We start from the raw sequence: 25,828 nt of genomic DNA on the forward strand, positions 1-25,828 counted from the left end.
AAATCTTCCCAGGTCGGGGGATTAATGTGCGTCGCGTCCCCTTCGATAAAATCGCATGACTAAGATTGGACAAATGCGAGCAGAGCGAAAAGCAGTTCAAACTGTCTGACTCTGGTCGAGTAAGCCCCGACACATCCTTGACATTGTGCAGCCATGTATGTAAACGGAAGGCAGGAAACGAGATCTGCCAATTTTCGCTCTGCCCGCACCGCGCTGTGTTTTTGTATATGTCTATGTAACAAGTAGACAAGTCCATAGACTGGTCTTGATCCAAAAGTCAGCAAAATCACACACACAGTGCTACCTTGACTTTATTTGACTCCGTGACCACGCTCATAACGGAACGTACTCAAATCAAATATCTTTCCCCCACTGGAATGAATTGAAATCCTATTAATCCGTTCCGGTGATTCATCTAGATATGATAGAGTTGCTTCATATTCGGAGTGAGGAGAGACTTCTCGTTCTTCTCGTGCTCGAACACTAGGCCTCTTGTCACCATGTCGAATTTTTTAACCCAGAATGAAACATTCTATTTTCTTAACCTGGTTAAGTAATCATATTACCTAAGACTCCATAAAGGGGAACAAACAGTAGCGTAGAACCCGGGCTTCGTTTTATGTGCCTTGAGTGGCAGATTGGCTTTCATCAAAGAGCCCCGGCGAGTTATAGAGTCATTCCGCTGCGCCCGAGCGTACGAAATTGATCCTCATATGCGCAACATATGGTGGAAAGCAATTTCCAGCCGAGTGTTTTAGTATTTCCTCCTAATTAATTTCGCATGTACGAGACAAGCGCGAGCGGCCTCCCAGAACCGAGGCACAAAAGCCAGCTTTGTTTCGTTGGTTCGTCTGCGGTTTTTCGAACTCGCCTGCGCTTTTTTTTTGACACGCCGTATTCACACCGAAGGCAACGTTTTGGGCAGAGAAGTCACATTTTGCACTCAACAGGGTTGCCATTTCTTTTTTTTCAATCTCGTCTCTTTTCTCAGCTAGCTTCCTGGGTGGGTTGATTTAAACTTCAGGTAGTCTTGATCTGCTATGACCACAACCCAACCTTGATCCGATCTGGCTTCGCCGTAAACTTTGGGGTCTGTTCGGAGTTTCGGAACAAACTACAAAGCTCCCCGGCCTGGCTGAGACACAACAGTTTCTTGTTCTTACTTGTCGTCACGTCAAGTCAAAAGACTTCCTCGCGCATCGGCGTCGACACATGAATAGTTTTCCTGGATCAGATTAATCATTAAAGCCGGTAGATAGGACCCTATCTGGGCTTTGTTTTTAAGATGTGACACCTTTGTTTGGATAGGGCGTCTGGGACCACCTGGATGAATGTAACTTTTGTTTGCACTTGAAGGCCTCCTCTTGTCTTCTTTATCCACTTTTGACAGTCAGCTTTTTATCTCTGGTAGCTCTTCATCTTTTTTTTTTTTTTTTATTGATGTGATGCATAACTACAGAAGAAACTGTCCAGAGGTTGCAAGCGCCGCAAACACCCCGCCCCCCCCCCCCCAAAAAAAAATGGGGTGGTATTTTGCCACGCAGATTCAGAGGCGAGATATAAGCAGGTGCTTACCGGAATGTCTGAAGTTGAAGGGAGATGGTCTGATTAGAGACTCGTGGAAGACTGCTGACACTCAAAAGGGTTTTCATCTTCTTCCTGTCTCTTGTGGCTTTTCCCAGACTAAATTTTACCCATTGGCCATCCCGGATGTCTTTTGATAGATCCAAGTCGGTTCATGATTATTATTATTTGATTCTACAGAGATCCTTGCTCTCTTCATGAGATAAAAAGTCCTAACTCCCACACCGTAGTATCGATCTGTTTAGGAGGATGAAGAATCCCGAGATGGTTTTGAAGTTCTCGAAAGTTCTGTTTGTAGCATCAAAGTATTTTTCCACGGCGGCAGAGTTACGAGCTCTTTTGTGACATGCCTCATTTGTTTGGGACCGTTGGACACAGCGACTCATTTCACCTGCGGTGATCTTGGATTACACTCGGCGGTATTACAAGCCGACGACTGATGGGAAAAATGGGGTGAGCTCTTTTGTGGGGCTCAAACAATCGTAGCAATAAGGAGGAGAGAGGAGAAACAACAGATTAGACGACTGATCTCAATCTACTCCTCCCTTCTGGTTATTGGGAAATAATAGCTCTGAAAAGGAAGCCCGTTTGAAAAAGGGGGCCTTTAATCAATTCTCCCTCTTTTGGCGGGCTGGTAGAAGTATGATGTAGATAGGCTCTAATTTGCGTCCTCATGGTGTCCAGGCATCTCCCCAGCGAGCTCTGTTTCACACCACAGCGAGCCTTGATGCCATGTGTGAGAGTCAAAGCTTCCAAGGCTCCCTGGTGGTAAAAATCGCATTGCCAAAATGACCACGACCTCTAAATGAAACACTACCCCCCCCCCTTTTTTTTTTTTTTTAAAAGGTTCCATTCAAAAGCCATCGTTTTTTTTTTTTTTTTTTTTTTTTTTTTTTTTTTTAAAGGCGCATAAGGTAGCAATTTCCCTCAAATATGGCGTGGCCCAATAACTGCAGAAGTAACTGACACCGTGTCAGCACAAATGAAAGATTTTTTTTTTTTTTATGATGTGTATATATGAAGTATGATTTGGATCGTGATCGTTTGCATTGTTCTTCATTATCAGCCCGACTCTGTAATTCCTCACGTTTTACAGAGCAAGCCCTCGGAGCATTGAGGGAGTACATTGTTCATTCCAGTGCTTGTGCAAATCTGTTTTAAGTTCAAGAGAGGAGGAACCCTTTAATTTAAACCCCCAAAATGAAGTCATTCATTCTGCGCTAAACTGCAGCGTGACCCGTAAGGTTAGCTAAACAAAATGTCCCTTGCATTACTGTCAAAGAGCTCCAGCGTTCGTTCCGCCGTCACGTCGACTTCCACTATCCCGTTACAGCCGCGCTGTGGGTTAAGAAAATTGTTCTGGATTCGTCTGTTGCTTTCCCTCGCGACACGATGGGGAGGGGAAGTGAGTACCTGTGAGTCCTGTTCTCAGGAAGCTTCACCCCCCAAGGGAGAAAAGCCGGGAGGGGGGGAGAGGATAGGGGCCTGCGGTGCGCCTTAGCCCAGCGGGGCTTGCTCGGGACTCCGACCAGCTTCGGCGGATCTGGCGCGGGCTGGAATGCAAGGAATCCTGCTGGGCTGAGGTTGGGACGAAGGGGTCAAAAAACCTCACTTTGCTGCTCGCAGCTCATTTTTCCCTTTTCCACTTTTTAGCGGTTGTGTTTGGCTACGGGAGGAATGTCAACTGTAAACCTTCCACTGCTGACAAAGACGTGCCGTTATGAAGTGTTTAAGCGAGTGAGCCCTTCCATCAAGCACTTTGGTTTGCTACAGTGATTTTTTTTGTGTGTGTCATATCTGCCCCATCATATTGCCCCTAAATTTAAAGGATAAATTATGGCAATATTTTATGGACCACGTAAATCGTGGCCGGTCCAGATCTGGTCCACGGACCTTGAGTTTGACACACCATAGATCTAAACGTCTGCTTCACGATGGCCGAGTAGAACTACCAGCAGCGGCTTGGCCACCAAAAAGAATAATTCCCCAGATATGCCTAATGTGACACTAATTGCTTCTTAGCCTGTCAGAGGACAAGAGAGAGAAGAAACAGAAAGACAGAGGATAAGGGTAAAAGGGGCGGGGAGGGGAGGGGGGGGGTCTGTGTGCTGACTGAGGCTAGTAATGACTGCCAATGGAATGTCTACACCCATAATCCCCTCTGTCACCGCTGACAGATCCTCTTGACCTGTGAACTCGCCATGTAAGGAAGGGAAAGACAGGAAGTCACAACTTAATGAAATGACCTGGTAGTTAGTCGTCCGTGTGGCCATCCAGGGCGGGCGGCGGGTGACGGTCGCTCGCCGATGCTTTCGTGGACTCAAAATGTCAAAACAAGAGAAGAAAAACAATAATAATTGTCGTGAATGGTTCTCTGTCTTTCGACGGGTCTTGTGAATGACAGGTCTCCAGTCCGCGGTGTAGTTTGGCTTTCAGTTTGGTTAAGCTTCCAACTCTTCGTGACCCTGAACAGGATAAGCGCAGTAGATATTTGACGGATGGACATGAAGGTCTTGTGATCATAATTGAGAGTAATCATCATTTCAGAGACTCCTTTCAACTGGCTTTAAAGTCCCTGTTCATCACGAAGGCCCCACAAGTCCAGACCAGAATCAGATTGTGTGTTAAATAAATAAATGTTACGCCTCACCAAACAAGAACTATCATATCGTAAAGAATAAAAACTTTTATATTCATGCTCTTATTACGTAACTGTCTTGTGTGCGAAAGGCCCGCTGCAATCTACATTTTATCTGAACACGTTAGCCAAAGCTGTCAAAGGTTTGTCATCGATTCTCCTCGCTTTGTCATGGTGCTTATCTGATTGCTCCGTATTTCTGGCTGGAGGTTTTTTTTTCTCCTCCCTCGTGGAAACAAGTCAGATTCCTAAAGTATGTCCGTCTTGCGGATTTTTTTTAATTTATTTTAATACACGCTTTTATGCAGGCTCCATTTTGATGGGGGCTCATAGGAAGTGGCCCTTGTCATAGATCTCGATGAAGCCTCTGAACGATGGCGAACAGAAGGAAGAGGAGGGACTATCACGTTCTCGTGCCATACAGAAAATTCTCCCAAATGCGACCAGTCCATTTGCCGAAACACAGTCCGGAAAACGGCATTGCAAGCATTCCTGCCTAATTGTACATCGCTCCTCTTCCAAAGGGTGGGTGGGGAAGAAGCGTTAGGCCAAATTCAAAAGCAGCTCGGGATGGGATTGGGCGCTCGGGCACGGCATCCGTCCCCAACCGCCTCCTCGAGGCTATTTAAAGGTACAGTAGGCTGTATTTTCCGCCGCATAGCCAGGCACCCACCCTTCCGCCGGGCTCCATATTGGAACCAGATGCTGCTGGATGCGAGGCCTTGCTAATTTAAGCGGACGGGGCAGATGGAAGCAACTCACCCTGCTCGCATACGTACAACCCCATGTCGACGTCCACCAAATGCCGAATTGCACGGTCGTCGACAACCGCAGTGCGAACCACCGGGCACGGTTTACGATACTGTAAATGTTCCCGCGCCGAAATAACAATCACGTTCCGATAATAAGGTCAACAATGGCAGTTTGTCTGGCTGCCAAAAAAGTCAGTCCGACCCACGCATTACCACCTCCAATGAGACTTCCTGAATGACAATTCAGGAACATGATCCAGACCTGGTTGTGGTCTGCGCCAAATATTAGCAAAATATTATAGTTTATATAAGTTTATATAATAATACAACTTGGGGACAGTGTCTCGCTACAATTACTATCATTACATTCTTGCGCTTGGTCTACTTTCTGGCTTTAGTGTTGTGCACATACGTTAAAAACTAAAACAGCATCACCTGAGGCGGTGCTAAGCTTGCAACTCTATCCGCGTCGTAAGTTACCGCGGCGCCTAGCAACTCCACGAGCTATTGTGCCGCCCCTCGCTGTGCACATGTGCTGCGGCTATGTGCATGTTTGCAGAAGAAATGGAACCCTATGCTATAGAGGTCAGATTCATTGACACAGATACGCCACGACTTGTGCAGGTGTGCCTAATGTTGTGTCCCGGCGTTTCATACAAAGCGTTCCTTACTAAATAGTCCATAGTGCGGCGAACTGACAGCCAGAGCTCGTGTGCCTCGTCCCGCGGGAGCATCTGGTCAATGTATATCTGCAGAGCTGCAAAGAGAGGAAAAACTTGCAGATCGGCCAAAAAATTTCCTCTTTGATAGCATTTGTTTGTTTAGCTGGACTCGCTTGACCCGCGTTGACCCCTCCCCTCCTCGAACTCAGCGGTCCGCAGCCAAGCCGACGAGCGCTCTGTCCGGCGCTGATGTTCGTTAGGGCGATGTTATGAAATGTACGGTTTTACAGTGACACCTTGTTCACCGACTTGGCCCAAAAAAAAAAAAAGCTTGGCAATTTAGCCATCTTATTGGGGCTTAATTATGAGCAGACATTTTCACCTATATTGTCCACCAAGAGCAAACCATATTATATTACATTTTCATATATTTTTCCCAGAATTGATCATCCCAAGCATTTTGTACAAATATATATTATATATATTTTTAAAAATAATAATTTTTATGATAATTATTTGTTGTTTTGAGTGATGCCTGGGTGCCCTCTAGTGGCCAGGCGCCTCTGTTTGTTTCTCACGACACCCTAATATATAGGTACGATGATGCTCCAATTTGTAAATAATACATCTTGTGACCCTGCATGCATTGACTCTTTAAAAAAAGAAGGAAAAAAAAGAGCAGTTAATCCCTAAGTGCAACTTCCATGCCACCGCACATTAAAGAACACACACGTTCACGCAACACAAAGGGGTTAAGGGGTTGCTTTGTTATCACTCAGGTGCCCCTTGGCTGTGATTAAGCCTTGTTTTCACTGTCCCTCTGGTGTCCCTAAAGCTTAGCGAGATGTGTCGCAGCTATGGCAGGAATGCTTCAGCGGCGAGGCCAAGAGAGGGTCACGGCCAAGATGTAAACATCAACATTTTCTTTCTTTAAAAGGATTTTGGGAAAAGGGGGGGGGGACGGACCCTCCTGATCCCTAACTCCGCACCTGGCCCAAGGCGCAGGACGCAGAGCAGTTTACCTCCCCGTCTTAATCCTCATTTGAAAACCATTTGCGGGGCACAAAACCGACCTTAGATCAGCATCTTAGCCCGGGTTGAGCTTCGTATTGCGGCGGCGTGTAGGGATTGAGAGGGATTTAGCCTAAGATTGCTATCACAGCAGACAGGATTATTTTTTTTTTTTTAACGCCCTTTTTGGAATTGTGCCAGTGCTACAATCCTTGGACAAAAGACCCTTTGTGCATATCTACTAAAGTCTGATCAATGATATGACTTGGCTAAAAATGTTCAGGGTATATTTAGTGTTTCAACATTTATGGTGAGTTTTTGATATTCGCTTCAGGGCACGGTCCCCATCCCCCTTTGTAAGTATCCCCATTTTTTTTTTTTTTTAGAGGGGTCAGGACAGGATGTTTGCATCCAGCCTTAGCCTAGCACGACGTGAGTAGCATGTAATTTGTCCGGCGTGAGTGTAAAAAGACACCATTACACGTCCCGGCGACTCGTCTACCGTATTTTCTTTTCCCCCCTGTTTTTGCGCTTTGACGTGCGTCGTAATGACTTCTTTGTGACAGACGAGCGAAAAAGCGGCCGCCCAGCTGCCGCTCATGAGTGATGTCTTTGACTTCCTGCTTGAGCGTGAAAAGGCCTCTGTGTGGTCCCGCTCGTTTGACGTCGCGCAGGTCGGGAAATTCGATAGTCGCCAATACTTAGCTGATTGTTGACATTACCAACTGTTGTGTTTGTGCTACCGCGTCTGTGTGTGTATGAGTTGTGTGCATTTATGTGTGTTCTCAAACTGGGTCCACGACCCGTCGTTCGGGGGTCTGCAAATTCATTTCAGATAAGAAAACTGAGGGGCAATGATATTACCCAAAAAAAAAGACTTATGTGACCATCATAACTTTGTTTCCTGAATATATCTCGTGATTGTGCACATGTTCCTTGTTATATTCCCTCACTTTGCATCCTGCTTTCTAATTATAAGCAGTCTCACCAGCTCAGGGGTAGTTTCATGTTGCACCACGGCGCCATCTGCTGCTACACTGCCACATAACTTGATCGGATGCCCCCCACCCAAAAAAAAAACCCAGACATATTTAGCGCATTCACACTATTAATATTCTACTTTATTATTATTTTTTTCTCATTATTATTATTTTTCTTATTAAACAACTTATTCCTCCCACTTTTCTTCCACCTAACTACTCCCACATGCTTTAACCGATTCACATTCAACACGAGCCATTTTCTCGAGTGGGTTCGAATCTCACTTGGCCGTTATTCTTTATCCATTCATTTAATTTTAACACATCATTTGAATAATTTATTTTATTCAACATCATCATCATAATTAATTTACCATTTTTATTTCATTTAATCATTTTATTTCTCATCATTTAGCATCATTCCACTGCATTAACAGTAAGTCACTGTTTAGCTCAGTAGGTAGAGCATCAGACTTCTGCCCTCAAAAAATCTCAGTAAACACAAGTGTTTAGTGTTGTCGATGGAAAGCATTACTACACTTGCACTGACGGCAGTCATCCATGTGGTAGCGCTGGTGTACTGCTTTCCATATGCTGGCACTGTTTCATTTGGGGTTCACACAGGGGACATAGCAACCAGTTAAACTGGCAGAGACCTCTTGTCCTTCCCTGAGGTTCATACATTAGTTAGATGAGATTTGCTTTTTCCTCTGCTGCCTTCTGAACCGGTCTTGACTTCTTGTGAGGCGGAATAATAATGAACAATAAAAGTAACACATTTGGCACGAGTTATAATTGAGTTCCCGCTCTGAAGTTAGATAGAACTTATACGATACGATACAAGTACTGACATGATTAGTAAAAAAAAAAAAAAATCTGATGCCAATGTGTACAGCGCCATCTATTGTTGAGGACTTACTCAAAAAATGATTTTCTTTGCAATAAGTGTCGAATTCTGGAATAGGTACCGATACCTAAAAAGTAAGGCCGATACCAGGTAGCATTAGCATTAGTAAACAATCAGGACTGCACCGTCGAAAACAAACTACCAAGTATATTTGGTCAATTTTACACCAAAATAAACATTTGATTCAGCCACGTGGACGAGACTATGTTGTTGCAACAGGATGTGCGATGATGATGTTTGTTTTCCTGGGCGCCGAAATCCTACCCGACTGTCAAGTTTCTGTTAGTGAATCAGCGAAAAGCCAGAGAGGTTTCTCCTCGGGGAGATGAGGAAGTCTTTACCCCGTCAGTCAGATATCAGAGTTGGGACTCCTCTGCCAAGCCACGGAATCTGCCAACAGGGCTGAGTCACGGCCGCCCGCCCGCCGCCGCATCCTCCCTCGCTACCAGCTTGGATGGAAAGCACAAATGAAAGAAGACTTAGCCTGCTTAACATCTGCGCCTCAGACTCCCCCGAGACCGGCCCGACGACCTCAGACAGACGGATGGAGGCGAGTCTGCAGAATGGCATCACGCTGGGGAAGGACTGCGTTCATTTCGTGAGGCTTGCAGAGCGCGATGGGCGTGACGGACATGAAAGACCAAGACCAAGCGTGACTCATTCGGGGTGTAAAAACAGCACCGTGTCCTCTGCTCGGCGTAATTTCAACTCTAATAAGCGTGTGAGTCATCCGAAGGCTCTTTGAATACAAAGCCCATTTTCTAAATACTGTCACACTCCATCAGGAACCAACCTTGAAAGCTGTCTGTAAAGATTTTGACAAGTCGTCCCAGTCCCTCCCAACTCCTCTCTTTTTTTGGGAAATGACGGAGAATATCCCGAGGGCCGCAACGATGGCGGCCCATGTTTAATTTAAGCAGAAAAGTTAAAAGACCTTCAGGCGCACTTTAGACTTATTTCAAGTTATTCAAGTGTAGTCAGGGAGAAAATCCAAGTCCAGCACTTGTTTACTCGAGTTTATTCATTGGTTATCTGTCACTCCCGGCTTAGCAAAAAAATACGATGTTTTTGTAAGTATATATTATACAATGATATTTTGGGTGGCAGGCTGGAATGGATTAAAAGCATCTCCATTCATTTCAATGGTGAAAGATGATTTGAGATGTTGTACAAGTATTACGAGAAGTGTGTACACGGAACATATTAAACTCGATCGTGGCTTCTTATTACCCCGACCACACGGGGGCGCCAAATGGCCTTCAATCCTCACTCTATCTCTCTTTCTCATGCTCTCTCACTCTCTTTCTCTCTGTCTTTTCATGGCTCCTCCAGTCTTTCCAAATCAGTCATTCAGTCTGTGAAGCTGGCTCACATCCACTCACCCGCCCCCTCACACGCACACACAGAAACCCAGGACACGCTGCCGCCGTCAATGCGGGGCTGCGAGGCGCACTGGCAGCGACCGTGCTGGGAGGCTCTGTCGGGAAAAAAAAAACATATAACAATAAGGAAGCCTGTCATTTAGTAGAGGGGAGGGGGGCGTGGGGGTCTCTAAAGGAACGAGGAGGAGACAGACTGCTGAGTTTGTTGTTTTTTTTTTTTTCTTCTCTTCTTACGCGTGGTGGACTAGATGGCAGGGGCTCAGCCTGGAGTCCACGCGCTGCAGCTCAAGCCGGTGTCGGTGCCCGAGAGCCTCAGACGGGGCAACAAATTCATGAAATGGGATGATGTGAGTCACCGGCAGAGATTGTATTCTTCTTATGTGTTCGCATGCGGTGATTTGGTTTCGTTGTTTCTGATTGCACAGTTATGATGACACAATGTGCTCGAGTGGATGGATGGATGTGACAGTGCCTCGCGCACGCTCACATGCTTTGTTTACACACCTTCTCGTATCGTAGGCGCGTGCCTGCGTGCGTGAGGGTGTTATTGAAATTAAACTTGAATTCATTTCTGTGACATGACTTGAGTTGACTAATCATAATCATCATTATCATCATCTTAACCTCCCCACACACACACACCCCTCCCACTCCGAGCCCACCCACCCCCCCTCTTTGTTATCGTTGCCTGTGTTGTGCTTCAGACAAATGACCTTGATTAAAATTGATTGCACGTTGCCATCTGAGTGGCATGTCAAATATATCCACAGTGGAGTAGTTCCAGCAAATAGCCATATCCCGCGCTTGGCTGCTGCTGCTGCTGCTGCATCTTGCCCAGTTTCTTATCCTACTCAATGAAATATTATTATTTTTTTTTATTACCGTCATGGTCTCACAGCTATTTGTTGAATTTCTATTTTTATTTCAACGGTGCCTCGTTCAAACCCAGGATGTATCGTATACAACATTTAATTATAATCCACAATTTTCAATCCATCCACTGAGGTGACTCATGCACTGTGATGTCATTCCAGGACCCTAAATCAGTGAGCTGTTGTTTTATAGCCCCTAGTAGTTCATTTGAATGCTTGTTATTTACAGTACAGCAAGTGTTTTGTTTTTTCGAGTCAGTTTGTAGGTTGTGTTTGACCTATTTAGTTCATTAAATGTGTATTCTTCTGAAAAAATAATGACAGGGTATTTCCCAGCATGGGACAAACAAGCCACCTAATTTTAGGATGATTTTTGGCTCTGACTCTCATGAATGGTGTGTTTCGAGAAGTCCACAAGGTGTTTTCCCCCCATGTTTGTGTACTGACCGTTTGTGGTTGTGGGCCTTACTCCAGAACAAAATGCCCGCCTGTTTTTTTCCCTGTAAAAATATAACACTCTGGGAAAGATGAGCTCAGATACTTTCTCTTGTTTAATTTCCCATGCACGTCTTCCTTCCTCTTTCCTCCTGCTGTGAGGCTGGATGGAAAGAACCCACAGACAAGCAGACAAATGGACAGACGGACAGAGAGAATGCTAAAGCTCTAGAGATGAAAATCAAATTTGGTGCTATTGTGGTTTCAGATGAAACCTTTGAACATCTCTTAACAGGAAATTGTAGAAGCCGGTAATTGCAGCTAATCCTGTAGGGTCAGTTTTGTTCCGGTATTCCTTATACACAGCAGTGGATTGAGAGATTTATGTTTTTGTTTTGGGATTTGAAAATGTTTAACTTTTTTTTTTTTACATTTTTTTGTCTTGACGCTGGAACGAATTATCGGCATTTCTATTCATTTCAATGGGGAAAGACGATTTGCCATTGTGTTGAGTTGTTACTGTAGTCACAATGAATAGAAGTCGTAGCTCCTAAAAACACTATTTTTCATGAACCTCCTTCCTCTTTACACAGAAGAAAAGGAGTTGATTATGCATTTTATTCCCTTACCGCACACGATTTGTTTGCCATTGTTCTCCGATATTTCCACAGTTCTGTGCGTTAGGGCCTCTTGACGCTTGATTCATTTCATTCAGCCATTGAGCAGCAGTCAATCTTTAAGTAAGAGTGGAGCACAGGCAGGCATCCAAAAAGAGACGTCAGATGTTGGCATACGGATGATGTTGGGTCACTGTCAACACATTTTCTTTTTTTTTATATAAAAAGCTGCGCTTATGTCGTGCTGCCTGCTCTAATGCTGTCGAATAAAAGATGTCATCAGGCTCAATGGGAGGTGTCGAAATCCCATTAACGTGGCGGAATATGTCTTTTGTATGCCCAGCTAGAATTACCTCCTACGGCGTTACATATATTATTATTGATATAAATACCATTAAATTTTATGAAAAAATATTTATCGTTATTATTTGAGAAATGCATTTTTAGTAAGAAATCTATCTTTATGAGATCTGCCCTTGAATCTATTTTAGCATGTCAGTATTTGCACGCGCCATCCAGCAAATCCTAATCGACTTACTATTAGCATGCTTCCCCTCGTCCCCGGCCTTACCGGATCAGGATCGGCAAAGGGTGGGTTGCCATAGCGCCGCAACTCCGCCATGTCGTCTTCTTGAGATTTGACCCGGAAAGCTAATGAAATATCGCGTCTTTCGACCCTTTTAATGTCAGAGCCTTTGATAGCATCCCCGCCTGCACCAGATGGGGTCTCGATCCAATACAACACACAGCAGATGCCGGCAATTAGCATTATTGGCAAATGTCATGATCGAGACCTCTTTGGAAGCCCCCCCACCCCCACTTCGAACATTTCGCCCCACAAATGCAGCATTGCCCTCGCTCAACTCAATTCAGGTGAACTTGTGCTCCTTGTCTCTTTTTATAAATGCGTCCAATAATATCCAGCTGGCCTCAGGGTCAGAAGTGTGTTTGCACAAGGCTCGAAGTCAACTGAGGTGGGGAAAAATAAAATAAAATAAGGCGAGCAGGCACGCGCGATGCGTCTCCACGGGACCCGAAGCAAATTAAATTTCTGCCGATAATAAAATCTAAGGTCTATTAATTGCTCTTGGGGGACATCTAGTGGTCGTCGGGGCTTTTTCTTATTTACTCCTTGAAATCCTTCATCTGGAAATCGTACGCAGGTGCAAACCTTTCATTTCTTGGAAAGTTCAATAATTCTCTCGTCTTTTTTTTTTGTAGGACTCCACCACCGTGAGCACCGTGACGGTAACCGTCGATCCCAAAGGTTACTTCCTCTACTGGACCGACCAGAACAAGGTGAGCGTCTTACTACTTGCGATCGAACTGTAGTACAAACACAATGTCGACATAATCCCCAAGCAAAGAAAACGTGAGCGTGAAAGGTTGCCAGTTAAAAGTATTAACACCCGATTCCCGAGGGAGCTAACGTCCTGACTGTAAAAGCTAAGATGGAGACTCGGTGACATTGAAATCAAATATTTAATTCAGGCATTAACTTGACACCCGTGAGATGTAAACGTTTCTTATTGTTTCTCTCAAAGTCTCGGAACTCGCTCTGTATTGTTGGCAGTCTGTAAACTCACGCAGACTTTCTATTCGTGCGTGCGTGTCTATTAAATAGCCTTCATTGATTTTACGTTGGCCCCCATCTGGAGATCTGCTGACGCGACTGAACCTTCCCCGAGCGCTAATTAGTATTAGCACGCCGTGCGAAGGTAGTCTGGGACAATCGTCGGCGGGTAACTTTAGATGTAGACGGTGAAGAAAGAACATCCTTCAACAAACACCACCTGAGGGGCTTTCCGCTCTGTTTACACATGCTACATGCGCTAAAGGTCACTTGGAGTGTACACAACGAGGTTTGCGGAAACAAAACAAATCACTTTTAGTGCATGACTCTTTTTTTTGCAGTATTTTAACAACAGGTCTTTTTCCATTGCGCATTATTTCTTTTTATTTCTAAATATACAGCAAGATTTATTTTCTTTGCTAACGCTACGTTTATGCTGTTAGCATCTTTGTGTGTGGTCTCCACTTCACTCCCTCCTGGCTCTTGACACCACTCCTTAAAACTGGTATTACTGGTACAGAGTGGAGCCCCAGCAAGGCTCTATTAGGACATACGTAAGCGGCCATGCGGTTCCGCGAACGTCGCCTCGTGTTTATAGAGCCGTCGCGTGTTCTCGCCGCACATCTGTTGAGCAGCAGCACCTACGTCCAGGGGGGGACGGGCATGATAGCCTGCAGAGTAAAAGCATTCCTGGCATTCCTTGAGAAACTACAACCCAACCAGTTTTATTTTCACGCTTGCACAAAAGTTACAATTTAGGGTTAGGGTTAGTTTTTAGTTAACTTTAGTTTGACCTCAGCACTTTGTTGTGGAATGCCTCAGGAACAAAAACGAAATTTGCTTGGATGGGGTGTGCCAATGTACCTAATGAATTGTCCGGTGAGGGCGACCACAGCGCAAACGCATACCAGCGCTTCGGAACAGGTGCTTCTTTCGGAGTTTAAAAATAATTGCCGCCGCTGCCGTTACCGAGAGAGGCCTAGGTAAAACGACCCCCGTCCCTTTTGCTTGTAGTTGCCATGCGACCCGCTCTCACGCCACCTTTGCAAATGTCACATTCTCGTTCGGCCGCCGCTTATCTCCCTGAGAATGCCGCTCCGGTCTGACTAGGTTCCTCGCCGTCCGTGCAGAATTCGCTGGCGTGTTCCCCCTGAGCGCAGCAATTTTCCTTGATCACCGACGCTTGTTGCCCCCCTCCTTTTCCCCGTCAGCACTTCTGAGAGAAGAGAGGCGCAACAGCATAAATCCACAGCCAATCTAAAGGAAAGTGAATTGTGACCTCAAACGAGTTACAGCCTGGCACACCGGTGCCCCCATTTCCATCATTTTGCAACAGTCTAAGAGAGACTGAAAATAGTGAGGGGGAAGTAGGGGTGCCAAAAAGTCACCAAGCAACACATTTGAGTTCCATTTACTATGTGAGTCTTTTCTTCTATTCTACAAAGGTATGAATAGGACTCAGAAAAAGATTTTCTATTCCTGGCTTACCTCCAGACGGATCCTGAGGCCCGAGCTTGTTGATATTCAGAAAGTAACGTTCCAACATTAATTCCATTTTTATGCCTTGCCATTGTGTGGCCGGGCTTTTATTAATATTGACCTTATATGTCTGGGGACTGTAACGTTTTATATCGGTTATTTATCGGTCGGCCACTTAAGTGTTATGATAGCCCCGGCCGGCGTTCCGACGACGCTCGCTTGGATTTTCTTTGCCGCTTTCATCACTCAGAGGAGAATGAAATGTTGACCTGACGCATTGTTAAGTGGACGTGTCAAACGAGTCCTGAGCAGAAAAACAGGATTAGCTTCTTTGCTGCCCCCCAAAAAAGAAAAAAAAAAAACGGGAGGGATTAGCAGCTCTTGAATTTCGATTTGGACTTTTTCTGCTTTTGAGAACTGCGCTGCTGTTTTTTTTTTTTTTTTTCAGTCTGTTCTAAAGTGCTGCGTCTGGTTGCCTGGCGAGAATCTGCCAGAGGAGTAAAGAGGGTGATTAAGTGTCTCATGGTCTCATGGGGCACAGGTATTTATAACGCAGATGCAGGCCCATTTCTGGGCCGCTTATTAAAGTAAAGATGATCCGTCGTTTTGATTCATACCGTCAAAGCTGGCAACTTAATCACGTGGCAGCTAATTGAGAATCGTTTTACAATTCAAGGAGGAAGTGCCACTTACGTTCAACCGTCCCGCGGTGAGAAGAAGCTCTAACGGAGCCGCAAGTTACCGCTGAGAATTACAAAACACCTTTTAGCTCCTCTCAGTGGGCCGCGCTTGTCCGGAATGGGCTTCACTCTCCTGGAAATCGCGATTGACTCCCTGTGGTACTTTTTCTATTAGCTTCTCCTTGCTCCATCCCCAAAAATTATTTAAATAAATTACTGTGAGAAAAATAAACTGGAATTAATCGCTAAAATGGATTCATGGCTCAGCCCTAGAGGAGCAACTGCATGAAGCGTTCCATTTGTCTTATCCGCTTTCCATCTATTCCTGATTAACACCTCTGCCTGTGTGCAGTCACTTATAGATCTCTAAAAACTGTTTATGTTGGCGGCTCTAAAGGGATTCATTAAATCCCTCGGCGGCGGATTTGCTCTATTAGTTTTAATCACGGCCAATCCGACGTCAACGTTTACACGGCGCTCACTCTTCTAAACTGACATTTGAAATTGATCGCCATGGCAGTCCACTTGGTGTGACTTTTTTTTTTTTTTTGGGCAACAAAGTCGTTTGCCAGCCATGTGCTGCTGGCTTCCCTCGGGGAGCCCTTTGGAATGAAAGCGTCCTTTGAAGTTAGTTTGACGGGTTTGGTACTTGGCAAAGGACAAAAAAAAGCATGATGTCCTCTCGTTTGTAAACAGGAAGAAGCTTTATCGTGTTTATTGAAGCTTCTTTTATTCGTAAACTGTGTTAGCCATTTTGTTGTCTGGGCAATTTTTTTTTTTTGCGTTCCGGCCATTTCCTATTGCTTCCTGCCACACGTCAACCAATGAGCGGCGAGAAATCGAGTGGGCGACTGGAAAGTAGAAAAAGGTCTTTAACTCCATCATGACGGGTGGAGACGAATGTTGAGTGGTGAGTGGGATAGTAAGTAGTCATAATAACGCAGAGCCGGGTACCCCCCCCCCCCCACACTCCTCTCCGTTGAGCTATCTTGTTTAATCATTTACAAGCATGTTAGAAGGAGCCGCATAGCTCGCGTTCACTCGCATAATTTCCAAATCTTTCACTCCTTCCTGGGGGCAAATTATTAGGCACACCATTGCCTTTGAGTCCCGATATTCAACTCTTCCATCATCGCTCTTGGTCACCTGGTTCCACTTGGTAGACCAAGTGTGTCACCAATGTGGGTCAGTCTGGCATCACCCCTCAGTTGAATTTCAGTCGGCGCTGATAAGGAGGTATCGGATTTAAGGAAAGGAAAGGAGTGGAATCATGGAATCCCAAAACCTCGTTGGGATCTTGGACAAGGAAACTATTTCTACTCCGGTGGATGCCCGACTCCCCGAGAATGAACCAATTGGAATCCAGTGCGTAGAAGGGCTCGAGTCCAAATGTGGGTCAGGTGGTTCAAATATATCTTTGCCTTCTTTTAGAGTGTGAAACAAAGAAACAATCCTCCATAAATTCTTCCACTGATAATCTCTGAACCCATCGATCTTGTCAGAAAGGACGTCAGGTAAAATGCTAACCGGTAAAAGTATCGGCAATGCGCCAATGGAAAGACCCAACACAGACATGATAGATTTCACCGCAGAGAGCAAATGATGAATGGATTTCTCTTCACCTCCCGCTTCGCTTTGTCCTGATATCAAAAGACAACCCGGATGCCGTTTGCGGCGGCTGAGCTAGCGAGGTGACGGAGCTACGGTCTGCCCTTGTTGCCGCTGCCTTTGATCCTCAAAGGATTCTCAGTGTCGAGTTCTTGCACGAGCGTTCGTGGAAAAGCTGCATGGAGACTAGATAAAAAAATATCTTGAAGCAATCCGAAGATACAAGTGTCAAATAAGAAGCTTTGAGGTGAAGAGATCATCGGCAACAGAAACTCGATTTGTTTACGATTCACCCCAGAGTCTCCTCATCTAGTTTTCTGCCACCAGTGTCCAGGACTGCGAGGACTTGAAGATGCGATCTCCTGGATGTTCCATTGCGACATGAGGCCCCTGAAGGAGGCTTAAACAGATGGAAGAGCAGACTCTCAAGAGCACAGATGGCACCAAAAAGGGCGAGGAAATGAGATGAGGAAGCGGGGTGTTGTTGTTTTTGTGTACCTACGATGCAGAGCTGACATGACAAGATGTGAGAAAAGGCAGGCTGAGGATGAACCTGAAAGAGGCAGATGTCCACCCAGAGGACAAGCGACCGACCGGTGAGGGATGATGCGGAACGAGGTGGCTTGATGGACGGGCGACGTTAGCTGCCCCCACCATGTCATCCGCTATCTGTCAAACAGGAGTGTACTCTCCTGCCTTGACGCTCCCTGGGCGCACTCCATCCGTCAAGCGTGGGAGCCCCAGTGTGTCTGTTGCATGGGTGCTCATTTGATTGGCCCACAGGAGAACCGTGTTTACCCTGCGGCATCACAAGAAGAAAAAAAAAAAACCAGCCATTTCCAACTATGTTGTCATTAAAAGACAAGCTTCTCTATGTTGCCGGCATCCATCATCCCAGGCTCTTCGGAGTTGAATGCCAAAAGGGAAGTCATCGAGAAGGAGGCCGTGGGTGAAATATGACAAAGATCATTAGCTTCGTACGCGGCAGTGACTGCGCTTTATCTCAAAGGTCTTCCATCTCACCTCATTTCTTTTCCGTCACTCGCCACTTGAGTCTCATAAATTATTCACCCTGTGGATCTAAAGTCCAAATCTGTCGTCTTTGTTAGTTTCGTAAAAAAGGCGTTCCGGCGGAGTCGAGCCAGCGCTCGCCCTCCCGCGTGTCTGCTCCCTGCGCAACCACTCGAGACACCAACTCCCTGTTGTTGTTCACCAAGCCAACACACGACAGACGAGTTGAGTGGATGTGACTCGCCGTGCAAGCGCCACCTGTTTTCCGGCTGTCAAGTGCCATTTTACGGGCCCGCTGCCGCTTCCATTATTTTCCCGAGCAGATAATACAAATAGTTATACATCCATGATGAATCCAGCAAAGCGCTGTTCTTGCTGCGAGGATGAAGAAAAAAAAAATTCCATTAGGAAAAAGGCAGAATGTTGCAGATACATCAGGAGGATCCACACACAGACGATATTGCCGTCGTAGGTTAAGCACGCTCATTAATTTCTCTAGTTTCTCCCCCGCTGGTGCTGTTACTCGTTTCCCAGACGTGCTGCGTATGCTAATGGTCTTTGGCTCAACCTCTTTCTTTCTCAGATGAGGCAAAGATGTATTTTAAAACAGTCAGACATTATTTGTTCAGTTACTGGCATTGCAAAATAGTCACAATCTTTTTTTCAATTTTTTAATTTTCCGATTATTCGATTATTGGAATTAAAAGCGATGATATTTGGGCAAAGATGTATTTTAAAACAGTCAGACATTATTTGACCAGTTACTGGCATTGCAAAATAGTCACAATATTTTTACAATTTTTTTAATTGTCCGATTATTCGATGATTGGAATTAAAAGCGATGATATTTGGGACACTTTGGTCACCGCACCAGAAGTCCTATAATCTAAGAACCACTTAGCATATCACGTCCCCCGCCGCTCTCCAAAGAAAAGCAAATAAAAGCCTTTTGCTGTTTTCTCGTAAACGACAAGAACAAGCAGAGAGCATCAATTAAATCGTCTCACTTTGCCCAGAACCAACGTCTGAGTCAAAGGTTAGTGCCTACGCTGAAAACGCCGTTCTTTGAAGTCACTCCGCCGGGGGGTTGGGGTGAAACGGCGGGAGGTTCCGGAAGCACCTCGTGGTGCATTTTAAGTTGAACAAAAAAAATGGCGCCAGTACTCTAAGAAAGAAAATCATTGTGAGTAGAAAAAAAAAAAACATCTGGGGGGTGGAGAAAGCAGTCGAGTATGGATTTACAGATAAGAATGGAGAATAAAGCTCAATTGTAATTTTCTGCCGAGAGTCGATAGCGACATGACGCGCCTTCCCTCCTCTGTTTCCACCTTGTGCCCCGCCTCCCACTCACAGCGATAATCCACCCCGATAAAGGGATTGTGCACGTGTGTGCAATCAATATATACTCACCAGCCACAAAATTAGAGACCATCCAATACAAGATGGTGGAGGGGGACACGGTGTGATGCATACCACTCACCCCCTGACCACTGTGATGTTCTCTTCCCCTCCAGGAAACCGACTTACTGGATATCGCCTACATCAAAGATGCCCGCAATGGAAAATGCACCAAAACGCCAAAGGTGAGCCCAACTGATGTACAGTATTGATTGTAACAGACCAAAAACAAAAAGACCGCAGACACTTTGAGCGAGGGATTCTAAAGGGAGCACGTGACAGCTAAGATGGCCGACGTCTCTGAAATACATTAGCGCGGGATGGAGACGAGCTGTCTGAGGTTGTGATGAGTGAGGCTGGCAGGGAAAGGGAGGAGGGAAAAATAGTTAGCCGGCCGATATCAGAATGACTTGATGTATTCGAGCAAATTATTAGACTGAATTATTTCAACTAAATCATAATCAATCAGGAAAAATATATAATTCTGTAAAAATAAATATTAGGTACAGTTATATCAAATTTTAAAAATCAGAATTTTTTTTAATGAGCAATAATAAATATATGTATTATATATAATAAATGCACTACTTTTAGTGTAACATTGTTAATGCACTTAACTCCCAAAACTGGCCCCCCAAAAAATAAATAAAATTAGATCAACTAAAACCATACGCAATTTAAATGTTGCTAATATTGGACACATTATTTTTACATTTTTTTTCTCTTTTTTTAATTAAATTGCTTGCAATTTCTTTTAATGCCCCCCCGCACTGCAGAGCTGAATCAAATCAGCTTTAAGAATGCTGCCTCGCGATGAGGAAAATCAATATCGCTGATCAATAGTGGCAATGTCTCTTCGCTCTGTGTGCGGGGGAGGATGGCGAGCGAGCGAGAGAGAGAGATAGTGTTCATCTATCTTCATTTAATTCTCCTGTTTGTATGTTGATTTCTGAAGCCAAATTGCCTCAAAGCAACATGGCAGCCGACAGCTTCGCGCCCCGACGGGGTGCAGTCACGCTCCGCGGGCGTCGTGTAATCAGAGGCGGCTGCATCTCGCCGCTTTTGCTGCAAAACGAAATGCGGCTCATTGTCTCACGCCCAAACGTGTGGGCGGCCCGCCGGCGACCTCGCGCCACCCCGCCTGAGAGCGGTCGCCGCTCATACGTGACTCACACGCCACTCGACCGCTTGATGGAGGGGCATTGACATATTTTGCTGTCTGCTCTTTTTTTTAATGCTGCTCAGTGTCTCAAAGCAATGGAAATTTTAGGGAAAATAAAGAAATCACATATTCAATCACAATCAAAGAAAACCACACGGACACTTCGAAGAACGACCGTGTCCTTGCCGCCGCTAATTAGCATGCACCTACCTCGCCGTCATTCACACTGATTAGATTGGTCGCTTGTCAGAGCGACGCTTTGTGCGACAAGGCAGATCTCCGAGTCAATCACAGACAGACAAGCAGAGGGAGGGACGTGCTGTCTTCTTTTCTTCTTCTTAGCGACTGTCTGTGGTTATTTTTAGTGCTTTTGTAGCCGTCACCGAATGTTCCCGTTGTGGTGGCGACAACGCGCATACTGTGGCTCTCATTTTGGATCTTGGTAGTCCGAAGATCGTTTTCCTCAGCCACAAATATATAATAATGAATAATATGTATAAAACCATAGTTTTTGTGTGTGTGGGGGGGGGGCAGAGGTGGAGCTGCACTGTTTTTGTTTACGGCCTTCCTATCTTTAATATGTTCCCTGTGGGACCTCATTACACCTTGATTTCCAAACTCTTCCCCCATCTCAGGATGGGGAGTGACCATTTCCAAAGTTGATGCTAAATGGCCGCCGCCGCCGCGTATGGCTTCCCGGCAGTGTCAGCTTGCAGCTCGCCCCAGTAGACTGCTGCTAAATACGGCTCAGCTTGTGTGTGCCCAGCCTTGTAACAAGATCCGGGTAAAGACCAGCAGGCGCTCAGCTGGGTAGAGCTCACGATAGCATCTATGAGTGGGGATGACACAGTGTGGTAAAAGCTATCATCATCACTGACACAAAGTGAGTCAGACTCAAAACAAAGCGTTAGGGGATGCAGGAAAAAACGGCATTCTGCCATAGGTGACTATTTTAATTGCTAAACATGATTCATATTTACAGTATACCCAAAATATTGCAGCACCCTGTGTGAATATTAAAAAGCAGAAACAGCAAAACACTTCAGCCTCCGTCGAAGCAATTTTGCAGGGTCTCTGTGTGAAATAGGCTTTGGATAACGAGTGACGACATCTCCAAAATTACTCCCCCCTCCACAAAGAACAAAACATTCTGCTTGACCTACTGCTACGTTGTCATACACTGTTGCGCAATAAAATCCAATACATTTAAAACAAAGCACGACTTTATTATGCTGTAAAAAAAAAAAAAAAAAAGGAGCTATCGATTTCTGACAATAAAAAAATGGTCACATGAGGTTGTTCTTTTCTTAGAAGCTGCCCCTCAGTGTCCAAATAAATCCAAAGAAAAAGCCAAAACGCACCCAGAGCTACTTAAAAGGCGTCCTTTTCAAATCCCGCATTGAGGTGTGCACTGAGCGATAAGCACCTAATTAGGATGTTGTTGTTGGAGCAACACTGATTAGGCAGCTTAAGATGCTTCGTGTGAAAACAAGAAAGTATTAACATTATTTATCACCCCCGGTGCACCTCCTTCTTGCAAAAATATGTAACGCGGCGACAGCGGGTGAGTTGACAGGCGAGCGCGGGTTGCGGCTTTCATCTGTTCACAGTAGCCCAAAAAAAAAGAAACATTTCATATTTATCATCTTTTTCAGAAAGTACATTGTCGTTTGCAGCTGCCTCGCCTCGCCGTGTGTGTTTGTTTTTGTGTGTGTAGGAATGCACATGTGAGGAAAGATGATATCACGACTGGGCAATGTAACACCGTCGTTAAACGGGGGCAACAGTCGCGAGCGCAAGGACGCCGGGATTAGCGCCAAACCATTAACGCGTCATTCCGGGTTAGTGACGTGTTTAAATTACTTTTACGAGTTGATACATTTAGAATCGTAGCCTCATCTTGAAATTCCGCCCAAAAACCTCACGTTGTCCTCACTGGCTTCGGCAACCTTTTCGCTCCGCGGTAGTAACGGGCCAATGAGCAGAAACGGCGGCGAAAAGGTTAGCGTGATTGATCGTCTAGGCTTTTGGTTTTCTCTTTCGCTCCATGACTCAAATGAATTCCCTTCTCTGTGCTATTAACGCTCGGCCAGAAATCGAAGGCGACTGGCTCTGAGGCCAAACAACATGAAACGGAGAGCGGCGTGCGTGATGGACACAGATAACTATCTCGGTGAAAAAAAAAAAGGTCAAGGGGAACACAATGGCGCACCTGTTCCATCCCCTCAATCGGAATGTCTCCAACACACCGTTACTTTGTCCTTCAACTTCCGGACTGTCTCAGCTTGTATTGCAACGGAAGAGAAGGAAGGATATTGCTTTTCCAAACGTTATAACTCGCGAGCTACCTTAAAACTTCGCCGTGTGCGAGCCACCTAGTTAGTTACCACGGAAACCGGCGGTATCCGAGTTTTCCGCCTCCTCTCTCTTCTTTTCCTCTCCGCCGTCTGCTGTAATTGGAGATGATGAGATAATTAAATGGGTTCGCGTTGCGATGAAGCCACCCGAGTTATTATCGCTTTTTTTATTCTTTTTTTGACGCTCCAGGGAACACACGAGCGACGTGGATTGATTCTGTTTCATCAACATCCAAACTTCCTGCCTGAATAATGAAGGCACGTCTGGAACCGGGGCTGGGATAGAAAGCACATCAAAACGTTGTTTTTTTTCCGGCACTTATTTCCCGGACAATTTGGTTTGCTATTTCGCTGGCAGCAAAAGCTGCCTTTGAGTGACTCTTGGCATTGATTGAAAGGTGTGAATCATTTTAACGACGGCGGCGCTAAAGGTGCCATGCTAATGATCGTCACTCGCGAGGTGATGCTCGCTCCCAGTTACATAATCACCTCGCCGACGGCCAACTCGCTTCGCGTTTCTTCTCACAATCGCCTGTGCGTTAATTGGGGCCGATCGATATCTCCCTTTAGTTTACCGCCATCTTGTTATCGTCCATCTTTTTTGGCAACAGATAAGCGGTGGATGGATGAAAGGATGGCTCAACTCTTTGAGAAGTTTTTTTTAATTACTGCCCAAGGTCACAAGGTTACCTATTAATCAAAGAGGTGAAGCAGAGGCACAATTTCTCTTTCTTTCCTCAAAACGACTTGGAAAGGAGTCAATAATGCTGGCGGATATTTTGTCCTTGTTTTTTTGTTTTTTTTTTAGGCTTTTTAAAGTGCTTTTCAAACACTCTCAAGCCAATTCTTTGGTACAGCCAAGGGGCCGTATAAAAAGGCTGCGTAATAACGTCTTCCTTTACTTCCTTATAAGAGGTTTTCATTTAAATTCACTCCGTTTGCCGCAAACTATCCTTCTGTTTGGCGACCCGGCCACGGGGGCAGATGGCTCGAGGATTTCCGAACCAGCGGGCTTGACGGCTACTGATGGCTAATTGCTAACAAGCGCCCGCAGGCATCAATCTGACACACGGGCTAATGCTAATGGGCAGATTCTAAGGCCCGATGAAATTGGAATTTGATCATTTTGCCCTGTTGTTTGCCAAAAAGTAAATCTAGAGGCGGGAATATTGCATCTCACACAAACTGATTGCCTTCCAATTAGGGATGCAGCAATGATGACGGCAATAAAAGGCCGCTGCCACTGAATGGCCCTCATATGGCACCATTAGTTTATGACTTCTTCTTTTTTTTTTTTTTTACCGCTGCGTTGTCCTATAAAGGGTAATGATGAACGAGTGATGAAATTTGTTTAAAAGTTTGTTTAAAGTGAGCCATTATGACACTTAGGATTGTTTTCGCCACACATTTATGAAAAACATTTAACTTGGGCTGTAATTACCACACAGAAGGCCTGACTTGCTTTTTCCTCTTTGGCTTGTGGCAATTGGGCTTGGCCCCAGGATAGCCAGGCCTCGGACCCTCGAGGGCATAGCCCACAAAAGGGTCCCGGAGTAAATAATTCACTGTGACTCACTGGTGGTGCAACATGGCGGAAGCATATGTCCTCCCCCCCCCCCTTCTTGAACTCTTCCCATTGCTGCCAAAACATACTTCTGTGTCCCAGTATTCCATCTTATGTATTCAGGACACTAAGCAGATCCCCCTGGTGACATTTTTTTATAATTTGTACCAGAAGTGGCTTGTGGGGCACATTCTTCCGCCGTGGCGGCTGTATAGCATCACGAGAAGCCAACGTGTTGGGGTTATGTAACCGAGTTAAGCGGTGAAGGATGTGCTTTAAATTGGACACTTCCTGTATGTCTTTGGAAGCTTCACATGTGGATATTTTGTAGCGTTTTCTGCATTTTTATTTGTGGCCGGAATGTTAATTTCTGAGATGTACCGCCGCCAGCGTTCTGTCAGCATCGTAGCGCCTTGAGTTAATGAATGTGCGGCAAGACTGCAGGGTAATTACTGTAGTTATGTACCTGCCACTTTCTAGTACCGGCTAGCTTTTTTTAAGTGCCTACCATCACCCGTTTGACAGACAGCTCGAGCCAAATGGGCTTCGAAAATTGATGCGGATGACTCACAGTGAGCGTTGGAGCAACGAAATACCAAGAACGTGGCAACAAAGAGGATGGCTGAAGTGTTGTGTGACCTATCAGCATATTTTTTTTTTTTTTTATGTCTGAGAATTTATGTATTTAGAAGTCAGTCACCTCATTTTCCAAGCTTCATGGTGTGTAGCGCCAATAATTACAATGCAGACTTACAAGACTGGAAACCTCCTCCTTGTTTGAGGTAGCACAAAGAATACAATCATAATTGTTCCCAATCCTCTCCGAGCATCTGCCGCTTGATTAAATTTTGCAGCTTTCGGATTTGGCGGTGTCATGCGTGGTTACGCAACCGCTTCGCTCAAGCTTGAATGATGAAGTCGCGCCTATTTGGGTTTGTGTGATTCGGTAATGAGAAGTGTGTGTGTGCGCGCGTGTGTGTCTATGTCTTGAGTCTGATGGAGTTGACGTGCAGGAAGTGTGCGCGGCAGGTAGCGCACTTTCACCTCGGCAAACGCGGCCCTCTTGCTCCCTTTCCGCCTTTCTGACTTTGCCTGGCGGCGATGCACACTCAGTAGGACTGACGTTTCTTTTTATTTATTTATTTATTTCTTTTTT

At 45.3% G+C, this 25,828-nt stretch overlaps 1 protein-coding gene across 6 annotated transcripts in view; it reads left to right on the plus strand.

The window, feature by feature from the left end:
• Window positions 1-25,828, plus strand: part of plcb1l (phospholipase C beta 1-like) — a 72,887-nt gene that overhangs the window by 26,529 nt on the left and 20,530 nt on the right. For 5 of the 6 annotated variants that reach the window (XM_085937893.1, XM_085937895.1, XM_085937897.1 and 2 more), the window contains 3 exons: window positions 10,165-10,263; window positions 13,062-13,139; window positions 19,706-19,774. In XM_085937893.1, the coding sequence (XP_085794019.1) occupies window positions 10,165-10,263; window positions 13,062-13,139; window positions 19,706-19,774 (246 nt within the window). Of the gene's footprint in view, window positions 1-9,914; window positions 10,264-13,061; window positions 13,140-19,705; window positions 19,775-25,828 lie in introns of those variants that run through there. The other variant, XM_085937896.1, reaches the window with a different exon arrangement.

This window comes from Syngnathus leptorhynchus, chromosome 18 (assembly GCF_054491065.1).
Source record: "Syngnathus leptorhynchus isolate UIUO chromosome 18, UIUO_Slep, whole genome shotgun sequence".
NCBI classification, from domain to species: domain Eukaryota; kingdom Metazoa; phylum Chordata; class Actinopteri; order Syngnathiformes; family Syngnathidae; genus Syngnathus; species Syngnathus leptorhynchus.